This window comes from Phasianus colchicus, chromosome 36 (genome assembly GCF_987193195.1).
Source record: "Phasianus colchicus chromosome 36, bPhaCol1.hap1.1, whole genome shotgun sequence".
Classification (NCBI taxonomy): Eukaryota; Metazoa; Chordata; class Aves; order Galliformes; family Phasianidae; genus Phasianus; species Phasianus colchicus.
The window spans coordinates 2,693,907-2,708,327 of NC_143471.1; the positions used below are offsets into that span (position 1 = coordinate 2,693,907).

At 58.1% G+C, this 14,421-nt stretch overlaps 1 protein-coding gene across 1 annotated transcript in view; it reads left to right on the forward strand.

Annotated features, from left to right (window-relative positions):
• Nucleotides 1–14,421, forward strand: part of LOC116239353 (solute carrier family 2, facilitated glucose transporter member 4-like) — a 28,305-nt gene that overhangs the window by 13,473 nt on the left and 411 nt on the right. The window contains exons 6-10 of the mRNA XM_090129469.1: nt 1,166–1,325; nt 5,374–5,555; nt 6,598–6,702; nt 9,134–9,235; nt 11,879–12,079. Coding sequence (XP_089985595.1) covers nt 1,166–1,325; nt 5,374–5,555; nt 6,598–6,702; nt 9,134–9,235; nt 11,879–12,079 — 750 coding nt within the window. The remainder of the gene's footprint in view (nt 1–1,165; nt 1,326–5,373; nt 5,556–6,597; nt 6,703–9,133; nt 9,236–11,878; nt 12,080–14,421) is intronic.

The window sequence follows — 14,421 nt, forward strand, 5'->3', positions numbered from 1 at the left end:
CATAGGCTGGGATTACACCCCCATATGACAGGATTACACCCCCATAGGCTGGGATTACGCCCCATATGACGGGATTACTCCCAATAAAATGGGATTACGCCCCAGTGAAATGGGATTACACCCCATAAACTGGGATTACGCCTCGATAAAATGGGATTACACCCCATAAACTGGGATTACCCCCCCATAGACTGGGATTACCCCCCATACGACGGGATTACATCCCCGTAGGCTGGGATTACGCCCCATATGATGGGATTACACCCCATAAACTGGGATTACACCCCAATAAAATGGGATTACGCCCCCATATGATGGGATTACACCCCATAGACTGGGATTACCCCCCCATATGATGGGATTACGCCCCATAAAATGGGATTACGCCCCAATAATCTGGGATTACACCCCATAAACTGGGATTACCCCCCCCTATGACGGGATTACCCCCACATATAATGGGATTACACCCCATAAACTGGGATTACACCCCAATACAATGGGATTGCGCCCCCGTATGATGGGATTACACCCCATAAACTGGGATTACCCCCCCATATGATGGGATTACACCCCATAAACTGGGATTACACCCCAATACAATGGGATTACACCCCCATATGATGGGATTACACCCCATAAACTGGGATTACCCCCCCATAGACTGGGATTACCCCCCCATATGATGGGATTACGCCCCATAAAATGGGATTACGCCCCAATAATCTGGGATTACACCCCATAAACTGGGATTACCCCCCCTATGACGGGATTACCCCCCCATATAATGGGATTACACCCCATAAACTGGGATTACACCCCAATGAAATGGGATTGCACTCAATAAAATGGGATTACCCCCCCATATGACGGGATTACACCCCAATGAAATGGGATTACCCCCCCAAAGACTGGGATTACACCCCATAAACTGGGATTACCCCCCATATGATGGGATTACCCCCCATATGACTGGATTACCCCCCATATGATGGGATTACACCCCATAAACTGCGATTACACCCCATAAACTGGGATTACACCCCAATACAATGGGATTACGCCCCCATATGATGGGATTACACCCCATAAACTGGGATTACACCCCATAAACTGGGATTACCCCCCCATAGACTGGGATTACCCCCCCCCTCCCCTCTCACAGGTGCTGGGGCTGGGCTCCCTGCTGGGCACGGCGCGGCGCTGGCCGCTGCTGCTGGGTTTGGGGCTGTGCCCCGCCGCCCTGCAGGCCCTGCTGCTGCCGCGCTGCCCCGACAGCCCGCGGTTCCTCCTGGCCTCCGAGCGCCGCGCCGCCGCCGCGCACGGTACGGCTTCGGCCTCGTCGTCGTCGTCATCGTCGTCGTCGTCGTGGTGGTGGCCGCCCTCGCTGTCGTCGTGGTCACTGCTGTTGTTGTCAGCGCCACCGGGGTTGTTGGCCTCGGTGTCGGCACTGTTGTTGCCTTCATCTTCATCTTCATCATCATCATCATCATCGTTATCGTCCTCACCATCATCATCATCCTCATCATCGTCATCGTCGTCATCATCATCCTCGTTATCGTCATCCTCATCGTCATCAGCACTGTTGTCCTCATTGTCTTCATTGTCATCGTTGTCATCATCTCCATCGTCACCCTCATCATCCTCATCTTCGTCCCCATCCTCATCTTCATCCTCATTATCATCATCGTCGTCATCATCCTCATTATCATCCTCCTCCTCGCCCTCATCGTTGTCGTCCTCGTTGTCGCCGCCATCATCGTCGTCTTCCTCCTCATCATCTTCATCATCCTCATCATCTTCATCCTCATCCTCATCTTCATCCTCATCATCGTTGTCATCCTCCTCATCCTCACCTTCATCATCATCTTCATCGTGGTGGTGGTGGCCGCCCTCGCTGTCGTTGTGGTCACTGCTGTTGTTGTCAGCGCCACCGGGGTTGTTGGCCTCGGTGTCGGCACTGTTGTTGCCTTCATCTTCATCTTCATCATCATCATCATCATCGTTATCGTCCTCACCATCATCATCATCCTCATCATCGTCATCGTCGTCATCATCATCCTCGTTATCGTCATCCTCATCGTCATCAGCACTGTTGTCCTCATTGTCTTCATTGTCATCGTTGTCATCATCCTCGTCGTCACCCTCATCATCCTCATCTTCGTCCCCATCCTCATCTTCATCCTCATCATCATCATCGTCGTCATCATCCTCATTATCATCCTCCTCCTCGCCCTCATCGTTGTCGTCCTCGTTGTCGCCGCCATCATCGTCGTCTTCCTCCTCATCATCTTCATCATCCTCATCATCTTCATCCTCATCCTCATCTTCATCCTCATCATCGTTGTCGTCCTCCTCATCCTCACCTTCATCATCATCATCATCTTCATCGTGGTGGTGGTGGCCGCCCTCGCTGTCGTTGTGGTCACTGCTGTTGTTGTCAGCGCCACTGGGGTTGTTGGCCTCGGTGTCGGCACTGTTGTTGCCTTCATCTTCATCTTCATCTTCATCTTCGTCCCCATCTTCGTCCTCATCTTTGTCTTCATCGTCGTCATCATCTTCATTATCATCATCATCATCCTCGTTATTGTCATCCTCCTCGTCCTCATCATTGTCGTCCTCTTTGTCATCCTCATCATCCTCATCTTCATCCTCATCATCGTTGTCATCATCATCATCATCATCATCGTTATCATCCTCCTCATCATCATCATCCTCGTTATCGTCATCCTCATCATCCTCATTGTTGTCGTCCTCGTTGTCGTCGCCGTCATCATTGTCGTCTTCCTCCTCATCATCCTCATCATCCTCATCTTCATCCTCATCATCGTTGTCATCTTCCTCATCCTCACCTTCATCATCATCTTCATCGTGGTGGTGGTGGCCGCCCTCGCTGTCGTTGTGGTCACTGCTGTTGTTGTCAGCGCCACCGGGGTTGTTGGCCTCGGTGTCGGCACTGTTGTTGCTTTCATCTTCATCTTCATCATCATCTTCGTCCTCATTATCATTATCATCATCATCATCATTGTCGTCGTCATCATCATCCTCGTTATCGTCATCCTCCTCGTCCTCATCGTTGTCGTCCTCGTTGTCATCGCCATCATCATTGTCGTCTTCCTCATCATCTCCATCATCCTCATCTTCATCCTCCTCATCCTCACCTTCGTCATTATCATCATCATCCTCGTTATCGTCATCCTCATCGTCATCAGCATTGTTGTCCTCATTGTCTTCATCGTCATCGTTGTCATCATCCTCATCGTCACCCTCATCATCCTCATCTTCATCCTCATCATCTTTGTCATCCTCCTCATCCTCCTCATCATCATCCTCATCCTTGTTGTCATCCTCCTCATCCTCATCATCTTCATCCTCATCATCCTCATCATCCTCATCCTCGTTATCGTCCTCCTCCTCGTCATCGTTGTCGTCCTCTTTGTTGTCACCATCATCACTGTCGTCTTCCTCCTCATCATCCTCATCATTCTCATCTTCATCCTCATCATCCTCATCTTCATTCTCATCATCTTCATCCTCATCCCTGTTGTCATCCTCATCATCCTCATCATCATATCATCCTCCTCATCATCATCATCCTCCTTATCATCCTCCTCCTCGTCCTCATCGTTGTCGTCCTCGTTGTCGTCGCCATCATCACTGTCATCCTCCTCCTCCTCATCTTCATCATCCTCATCAGCTTCATCATCCTCATATTCATCCCCATCATCCTCACCTTCATCATCATCTTCATCGTGGTGGTGGTGGCCGCCCTCGCTGTCGTTGTGGTCACTGCTGTTGTCGTCAGCGCCACCGGTGTTGTTGGCCTCGGTGTTGGCACTGTTGTTGCCTTCATCTTCGTCTTCATCTTCATCCTCATCTTCATCCTCATTATCATCATTGTCGTCATCATCCTCATCATCCTCCTCCTCGTCCTCATCATTGTCGTCCTCGTTGTCTTCATCATCATCGTTCTCGTCATCCCCATCTTCATCACCCTCATCATCTTCGTCACCTTCATCATCCCCATCACCCTCCTCACCCTCCTCATCCTCATCACTCTCTTCATCCTCATCCTCATCATTGTCCTAATTGTCTTCATCATCATCATTGTCATCATCCCCATCTTCATCATCCTCAATCTTCCTCATCACCCTCATCTTCCTCCTCACCCTCCTCATCCTCATCACCCTCCTCATCCTCATCACCCTCATCTTCCTCCTCACCCTCCTCATCCTCATCACCCTCTTCATCCTCATCATCTTCATCACCCTCCTCATCCTCATCATCCTCATCATCCTCATCACCCTCATCATCACCCTCATCTTCCTCATCACTCTCCTCACCCCCATCACCCTCATCTTCCTCCTCACCCTCCTCATCCTCATCCTCACCCCCCTGCCACCCTGCCATCGTCGTCATCTTCGTCTTCATCACCGTCGCGGTCGTCCTGTTTGTCGTCATTGCTGTCGTCGTCGTCGTCACAGCTGTGCCCCATAACCCCACAATTACCCTACATATCCCATATCTGCGCCCCACAACCCCATATCTGGGCCCCATAACCCCACGCACCCCATAGCTGAGCCCCATAACCCCATAACCCCACAGCTGAGCCCCATAACCCCACAATTACCCTACATACCCCATATCTGAGCCCCATAACCCCACACACTGCCCCACAGATCCCATAGCTGTGCCCCATAACCCCACACACCCCATATCTGCGCCCCATAACCCCATACATCCCATAGCTGAGCCCCATAACCCCACACACTGCCCCACAGATCCCATATCTGCGCCCCATAACCCCACAGCTGTGTCCCATAACCCCACACACTGCCCCACAAGTCCCATATCTGCACCCCATAACCCCATACATAACCCCACAGCTGTGCCCCATAACCCCACACACTGCCCCACATACCCCATATCTGAGCCCCATAACCCCATAACCCCATAGCTGTGCCCCATAACCCCACAATTACCCTACACCCCATAGCTGTGCCCCATAACCCCACACACTGCCCCACTCATTGACCCCCACCCCATAGCCCCACCCCTCACCGCACCCCCCACCCTCCTATTGGCCCCCCATCTCATAACCCCGGCCCTCCCCTCAACCTTCACACTCCTATTGGCCCCCCATCCCATAATCCCGCCCCTCCCCATAGTCCTCACACTCCTATTGGCCCCTCCATCTCATAACCCCGCCCTTCCCCTCTATCCTCACACTCCTATTGGGCCCCCACCCCATAGCCCCACCCCTCCCAGCATCCCCCACCCTCTTATTGGTCCCCCACCCCATAACCCCGCCCCTCTCCTCTACCCTCACGCTCCTATTGGGCCCCCACCTCATAGCCCCGCCTCTCCCCGCAGCCCTCACTCTCCTATTGGGTCCGGAGGCGGCGGAGGCGGAGCTTGAAGCGCTGGGGGCGGAGCTTCGAGGCCCCACCCCCCGATTTGGGGTGCTGCGCCTCCTGGGGAGCCCCCGCCTCAGGCAGCCCTTGGTGGTGGCCATTGGGCTGCAGCTGAGCCAACAGCTCTCCGGCATCAACGCGGTACGGGGTCAAAGGTCACGGGGTCAGGGGTCACGAGGTCACGGGGTCAGGGGGTTATGGGGTCATGGGGTTATGGGGGGGTGGTGGCCATTGGGCTGCAGCTGAGCCAGCAGCTCTCCCCTATCAGTGCAGTATACGGGGTCAAAGGTCACGGGGTCAGGGGTCACGGGGTCACGGGGTCACGGGGTCAGGGGGTCCGGCTGTTATGGGGTCATGGGGTTATGGGGGGTTATGGGGGGGGTGGTGGCCATTGGGCTGCAGCTGAGCCAGCAGCTCTCCGGCATCAAAGCGCTACGGGGTCAAAGGTCACGGGGTCAAGGGGTCACGGGGTCAGGGGGTCACGGGTTTATGGGGGGGAGGCCATAGGGCAGGTCTTAAGGGCTGTAGGCGTGGCTTTGGGTTGTGGGCGTGGCCTGCGGTTGTGGGCGTGGCTTCAGTGTTGTGGGCGTGGCTTGGGATCTCGGACACAACTTTGATTGATGTGGGTGTGGCTTTCAGTTAGTGGGTGTGGCCTGGGGATTGTGGGCGTGGCTTTGGGGGTAGGGATGGGCGGGGCCCAGTGGGGTGTGGGCGTGGCTTGAGGTTGTGGGCGTGGCCATAAGCGAAGTGGGCGTGGCTTGGGAACTAGGAGCTCTCCTATTGGGGCTTGTGGGCGTGGCTAGGGGTTCGTGGGCGGGGCCTAGCGGGGGGTTGGCCGTGGTCTGAGTTTGTGGGCGTGGCTTGGGGCGTGTGGGCGTGGCCTTATGAGCTGTGTGGTCTTGGCTTGGGATCTTGGAGCTGTCCTGTTGGGTGTGGGCGTGGCTTGGGGCTTGTGGGCGTGGCTTGTGGGTATGTAGGCGGAGCTTCTAATTGAACGGGCGTGGCCTGAGCATGTGGGCGTGGCTTGGGGCTTATGGGCGTGGCCTTATGCGCCGTGGGCGTGGCTTGGGATCTTGGGCCTGTCCTATTCGATGTGGGCGTGGCCCCGGTTTTGTGGGCGTGGCTTCGGGTTTGTGGGCGTGGCTTCGGGGGGGCTCGATGTGGGCGTGGCCTTTCCCCACAGATCTTCTATTACTCCACGGCCATCTTTGAGAGCGCCGGGGTGGGGCAGCCCGCCGTGGCCACCATTGGGGTCGGGGTGGTCAACGTGGCCGCCACGCTGCTCTCGGTGAGACCCCCGACCCCCGCCCCACCCCCGCGGACACGCCCCCCGTTTCGTGACCACGCCCCCTCCGTTCTGACCACGCCCCCTTGAGGCCACACCCCCTCCATTCACACCACGCCCACCATTCTGACCACGCCCCCTGTTTCATGACCACGCCCCCTCCGCATTGACCACGCCCCCTGCCCTCTGACCACTCCGCCTGCATTCTAACAATTCCCCATTCACCCTGACCACGCCCCCCGTTTCGTGACCACGCCCCCTCCGCCCTGACCACGCCCCCATAGGCCACGCCCCCTCCATTCAGATCACTCCCATCCATTCAGACCACGCCCCCTCCATTCTGACCACTCCCACCATTCTGACCACGCCTCCTCCCTTCAGAACAAGACCCCTCTGTCCTGGCCACGCCCCCCTTTTTGTGACCACGCCCCCTCCGTTCAGACCGCTCCCTCCATCCTCATTATGCCCCCATTGGCCCCCCTCCCCCCATTGCCCCCCACTGATCCCCCCCCCATTGCCCCCCCATACAACTCCTGACCCCCATTGCCCCCCCCAAACCCCCACAGCCCCCCACTGACCCCCCCATTGCCCCCCCCCATATCCCCCATATCCCCCCATTCCCCCCCCACTCCCCCCCGTTCCCCCCCATTGCCCCCCCCATTGCCTCCCCCCCACCCCCCATCCCCCCACTGGCCCCCCCAATGCCCCCCCCATTCCCCCATCCGTAGCCCCCCGCTGACCCCCCCATTGCCCCCCCCATAGCGCCCCATAGCCCCCCACTGACCCCCCCCATTGCCCCCCCCATAGCCCCCATACCCCCCATTCCCCCCCCATTTCCCCCCATAGCCCCCCACTGACCCCCCATTGCCCCCCCCATTCCCCCCCCATTGCCCCCCCCATATCCCCCATAGCCCCCCACTGCCCCCCACTGACCCCCCCATTGCCCCCCATCAAATCCCCACAACCCCCCCTCAAACCCCCCCCATAGCCCTCCCCATTGCCCCCCCCATATCCCCCATAGCCCCCCAACTGCCCCCCATTGACCCCCCCATTCCCACCCCATTGCCCCCCCATAGCCCCCATATCCCCTCATTCCCCCCCATAGGCCCCACTGACCCCCCCATTGCCCCCTCAAACCCCCACAGCCCCCCACTGACCCCCCCATTGCCCCTCCCATTGCCCCCCCATATCCCCCATATCCCCCCATTCCCACCCCATTGCCCCCCCAAACCCCCACAGCCCCCCACTGACCCCCCCATTGCCCCCCCCATTGCCCCCCCCATATCCCCCATTGCCCCCCCGCCTCCCCGCTGACCCCCCCATTGCCCCCCCAGAACCCCCACAGCCCCCCACTGACCCCCCCATTGCCCCCCCAAACCCCCATAGACCCCCCTGACCCCCATTTCCCCCCTCCCCCCACAGCCCCCCACTGAGCCCCCCCAATTCCCTCCCCCATTGCCCCCCCCATAGCCCCCATATCCCCCCATTCCCCCCCCATTGCCCCCCCCGACCCCCCATAGCCCCCCCCATAGCCCCCAACCCCCCCATGCCCCCCCCATTGTCCCCCCCGACCCTCCATAGCCCCCCCCGCCACCCCCCCGCTGAGCCCCCCATTGCCCCCCCAAACCCCCACAGCCCCACACTGACCCCCCATTCCCCCCCATAGCCCCCCACTGACCCCCCCATTGCGCCCCCAAACCCCCACAGCCCCACACTGACCCCCCCCATTGCCCCCCCCATTGCCCCCCCCATATCCCCCATAGCCCCCATATCCCCCCATTCCCACCCCATAGCCCCCCCCATATCCCCCATAGCCACCCATTGCCCCCCCCAAACCCCCACAGCCCCCCACTGACCCCCCCATTCCCACCCCATTCCCCCCCCATAGCCCCCCACACCGCCCCCCCCCATTCCCCCCCATAGCCCCCCACTGACCCCCCCATTGCCCCCCCCATAGCCCCCATATCCCCCCATATCCCCCATAGCCCCCCCCATTCCCCCCCATAGCCCCCCACTGACCCCCCCATTGCCCCCCCAAACCCCCACAACCCCCCACTGACCCCCCCCATTGCCCCCCCCATATCCCCCATAGCCCCCCATAGCCCCCCACTGACCCCCCCATTCCCCCCCCCATAGCCGCCCCGGACCCCCCACAACTGACCCCCCATTGCGCCCCCAAACCCCCACAGCCCCACACTGACCCCCCCCATTGCCCCCCCATTGCCCCCCCCATATCCCCCATAGCCCCCATATCCCCCCATTCCCACCCCATAGCCCCCCCCATATCCCCCATAGCTACCCATTGCCCCCCCCAAACCCCCGCAGCCCCCCACTGACCCCCCCATTGCCCCCCCCAAACCCCCCCAAGCCCCCACTGACCCCCCCCCATAGCCCCCCCCAGTGCCCCCCGCTGACCCCCCCTCCCCCCCCGCAGCTGTTCCTGGTGGAGCGCTCGGGTCGCCGCACGCTGCAGCTGGTGGGGATCGCGGGGATGTTGGGCTGCGCCGTCAGCCTCAGCGTCAGCCTGCGCCTGCAGGTCAGACCCACAGCGCCCCATAGCGCCCCACAGCGCCCCATAGCGCCCCATAGCGCCCCATAGCGACCCATAGCTGCCCCATAGCGACCCATAGCGCCTTATAGCTGCCCCATAGCGCCCCATAGCGCCCCATAGCGCCCCATAGCGACCCATAGAGCCCCATAGCGCCCCATAGCGCCCCATAGCGACACATAGCGACCCATAGCGACACATAGCGACCCATAGCGACCCATAGCGACCCATAGCGCCCCATAGCGCCCCATAGCGCCCCATAGCGACCCATAGAGCCCCATAGCGACACATAGCGACACATAGCGCCCCATAGCGCCCCATAGCGACCCATAGCGCCCCATAGCGACCCATAGCGACCCATAGCGACACATAGCGCCCCATAGCGCCCCATAGCGCCCCATAGCGACCCATAGCGACCCATAGAGCCCCATAGCGACACATAGCGACACATAGCGCCCCATAGCGACACATAGCGCCCCATAGCGACCCATAGCGACACATAGCGCCCCATAGCGCCCCATAGCGCCCCATAGCGACCCATAGAGCCCCATAGCGCCCCATAGCGCCCCACAGCGCCCCATAGCGACCCACAGCGCCCCATAGAACCCCATAGCGCCCCATAGCGACCCATAGCGCCCCATAGCGCCCCATAGCGACACATAGAACCCCATAGCTGCTCCATAGCGACCCATAGCGACCCATAGAGCCCCATAGCGCCCCATAGCGCCCCATAGCGACCCACAGAACCCCATAGCGCCCCATAGCGCCCCATAGCGACCCATAGAACCCCATAGCTGCTCCATAGCGCCCCATAGCGCCCCATAGCGCCCCATAGCGCCCCATAGCGACACATAGCGCCCCATAGCGCCCCATAGCGACCCATAGCGCCCCATAGCGACACATAGCGACACATAGAACCCCATAGCTGCTCCATAGCGCCCCATAGAGCCCCATAGCTGCCCCATAGCGACCCATAGAACCCCATAGCTGCTCCATAGCGACCCATAGCGACACATAGAGCCCCATAGCTGCCCCATAACACCCCATAGCTGCCCCATAGCGACACATAGCTGCCCCATAGCGACACATAGAACCCCATAGCGACCCATAGCGCCCCATAGCGCCCCATAGCGACCCATAGCGACCCATAGAGCCCCATAGCGCCCCATAGCGCCCCATAGCGACCCACAGAACCCCATAGCGCCCCATAGCGACCCATAGAACCCCATAGCTGCCCCATAGCGCCCCATAGCGCCCCATAGCTGCCCCATAGCGCCCTATAGCTGCCACACAGCGACCCATAGAGCCCCATAGAGTCCCATAGCGACCCATAGAGCCCCATAGCGCCCCATAGCTGCCCCATAGCGCCCCATAGCGACACATAGCGCCCCATAGCGACACATAGCTACCCCATAGCAACCCATAGCGCCCCATAGCGACACATAGCTGCTCCATAGCGACACATAGCGACCCATAGCTGCCCCATAGCGACCCATAGCTGCTCCATAGCGACACATAGCGCCCTATAGCTGCCCCATAGCGACCCACAGCGACCCATAGAGCCCCATAGCTGCCCCATAGCAACACATAGAACCCCATAGCTGCCCCATAGTGACCCATAGAGCCCCATAGCTGCCCCATAGCGACCCATAGCGCCCCATAGCTGCCCCATAGCGACCCATAGAGCCCCATAGCGCCCCATAGAACCCCATAGCTGCCCCATAGCGCCCCATAGCGCCCCATAGCTGCCCCATAGCGACCCATAGCTGCCCCATAGCGACCCATAGCGCCCCATAGCAACCCATAGCGCCCCATAGCGACCCATAGCTGCTCCATAGCGACACATAGCGACCCATAGCTGCCCCATAGCGCCCCATAGCGCCCCATAGAACCCCATAGCTGCTCCATAGCGCCCCATAGCGCCCCATAGAGCCCCATAGCTGCCCCATAGCGACCCATAGCTGCCCCATAGAGACCCATAACGCCCCATAGCGCCCCATAGCGCCCCATAGCGACCCATAGCGCCCCATAGCGCCCCATAGCACCCCATAGCGCCCCATAGCTGCCCCATAGCACCCCATAGCGCCCCATAGTGACCCATAGCGACGCATAGCAACACATAGCTGCCCCATAGCGCCCCATAGAACCCCATAGCTGCCCCATAGCTACCCATAGCGCCCCATAGTGCCCCATAGCGCCCCATAGAACCCCATAGCTGCCCCATAGCGACTCATAGAACCCCATAGCGACCCATAGCTGCCCCACCTCTATACTGCCAGAATCCCACACCCCTCAAGCCCCTACAGCCCCATAATCTCCCCTAATCCCCCATAATCCCACCAAATATCGCCATAATCCCACCTAATATCGCCATAATCCCACCTAAAACTGCCATAATCCCACCTAAAACTGCCATAATCCCACCTAAAACTGCCATAATCCCACCAAATATCACCATAATCCCACCTAATATCGCCATAATGCCACCTAATATTGCCGTAATCCCGCCTAATATCGCCATAATCCCGCCTAAAACTGCCATAATCCCACCTAAAACTGCCATAATCCCACCAAATATCGCCATAATCCCACCTAAAACTGCCATAATCCCACCTAATCCCGTACTTGCAGGACTCCCCGGGCGCAGGCGCTGTCAGCCTGCTGGGAGTTTTCCTCTTTGTCACCTTCTTTGAGTTGGGCCCCGGCCCAATCCCGTGGTTCCTGGCGGCCGAGCTCTTCCCGCAGGGACCCCGACCCGCAGCCGTGGCCTTGGCTGGAGCTGCCAACTGGGCAGGGAATTTCGTGGTGGGGATGGCCTTCCCTGGGCTGCAGGTATGGGATTAGGGGGGATTAGGGTGGGATTAGAGGGGATTAGGGTGGGATTAGATGGGATTAGGGTGGGATTATGGGGGATTAGGGTGGGATTAGGGTGGGATTACGGGGGGTTATGAGAGGATTATGGGGGAAATGTGGTTATGGGGGATCTGCGCCAGGAACTTTGTAGTGGGGATGGCCTTCCCTGGGCTGCAGGTATGGGATTAGGGGGGATTAGGGGGGATTAGAGGGGATTAGGGTGGGATTAGGGTGGGTTATGAGAGGATTATGGGGGAAATGCGGTTATGGGGGATCTGCGCCAGGAACTTCACGGTGGGGATGGCCTTCCCTGGCCTGCAGGTATGGGATTAGGGGGGATTAGGGTGGGATTAGAGTGGGGTTAGATAGGATTAGATGGGATAAAGGGGGATTATGGTGGGATTAGAGTGGGATTAGGGGGGAAATGTGGTTATGGGGGATCTGTGCCAGGAACTTCACGGTGGGGATGGACTTCCCTGGGCTGCAGGTATGGGATTAGGGGGGATTAGAGGGGATTAGGAGGGATTATGTTGGGATTAGGGTCGGATTAGGGGGGTTTATGGGAGGATTAGGGGGGAAATGTGGTTATGGGGGATCTGTACCAGGAACTTTGTGGTGGGGATGGCCTTCCCTGGGCTGCAGGTATGGGATTAGGGGGGGATTAGGGGGGATTAGGGGGGATTAAGAGGGATTAGGGGGGATTAGGGTGGGATTAGATGGGATTAGATGGGATTAGGGTGGGATTAGGGGGGAAATGTGGTTATGGGGGATCTGCGCCAGGAACTTTGTAGTGGGGATGGCCTTCCCTGGGCTGCAGGTATGGGATTAGGGCGGATTAGGGGGGATTAGGGGGGATTAGGGTGGGATTAGATGGGATTAGGGTGGGATTATGGGGGATTAGAGTGGGATTAGGGTGGGATTACGGGGGGTTATGAGAGGATTATGGGGGAAATGTGGTTATGGGGGATCTGCGCCAGGAACTTTGTGGTAGGGATGGCCTTCCCTGGGCTGCAGGTATGGGATTAGGGGGGATTAGGGGGGATTAGAGGGGATTAGGGGGGAGTAGAGTGGGATTACGGGGGGTTCTGAGAGGATTATGGGGGAAATGTGGTTATGGGGGATCTGCGCCAGGAACTTCACGGTGGGGATGGCCTTCCCTGGCCTGCAGGTATGGGATTAGGGGGGATTAGGGGGATTATGGTGGGGTTAGATAGGATTAGATGGGATAAAGGGGGATTATGGTGGGATTAGAGTGGGATTAGGGGGGATTATGGTGGGATTAGATGGGATTAGGGTGGGATTAGGGGGGAAATGTGGTTATGGGGGATCTGCGCCAGGAACTTTGTGGTGGGGATGGCCTTCCCTGGGCTGCAGGTATGGGATTAGGGCGGATTAGGGGGGATTAGGGGGGATTAGGCTGGGATTAGATGGGATTAGGGTGGGATTATGGGGGATTAGAGTGGGATTAGGGTGGGATTACGGGGGGTTATGAGAGGATTATGGGGGAAATGTGGTTATGGGGGATCTGCACCAGGAACTTTGTAGTGGGAATGGCCTTCCCTGGGCTGCAGGTATGGGATTAGGGGGGATTATGGTGGGATTAGATGGGATTAGGGTGGGATTAGGGGGGGCTAGGGGGGATTAGGGTGGGATTAGATGGGATTAGGGTGGGATTAGATGGGATTAGGGTGGGATTAGGGGGGAAATGTGGTTATGGGGGATCTGCGCCAGGAACTTTGTGGTAGGGATGGCCTTCCCTGGGCTGCAGGTATGGGATTAGGGTGGGATTAGATGGGATTAAGTGGGATTAGATGGGATTAGGTGGGATTATGGTGGGATTAGACGGGATTATGGTGGGATTAGATGGGATTATGATGGGATTAGATGGGATTAGGTGGGATTATGGTGGGATTAGGGGGATTATGATGGGATTAGATGGGATTAGGTGGGATTAGATGGGATTATGGTGGGATTAGGGGGGATTATGGTGGCATTAGATGGGATTAGGTGGGATTATGGTGGGATTAGGGGGATTATGATGGGATTAGATGGGATTATGGTGGGATTAGGTGGGATTAGGTGAGATTATGGTGGGATTAGATGGGATTAGGTGGGATTATGGTGGGATTAAGGGGATTAGATGGGATTAGATGGGATTAGGTGGGATTATGGTGGGATTATGGTGGGATTAGGGGGATTATGATGGGATTAGATGGGATTATGGTGGGATTAGATGGGATTAGGTGGGATTATGGTGGGATTAGATGGAATGAGGTGGGATTATGGTGGGATTAGGGGGATTATGATGGGATTAGATGGGA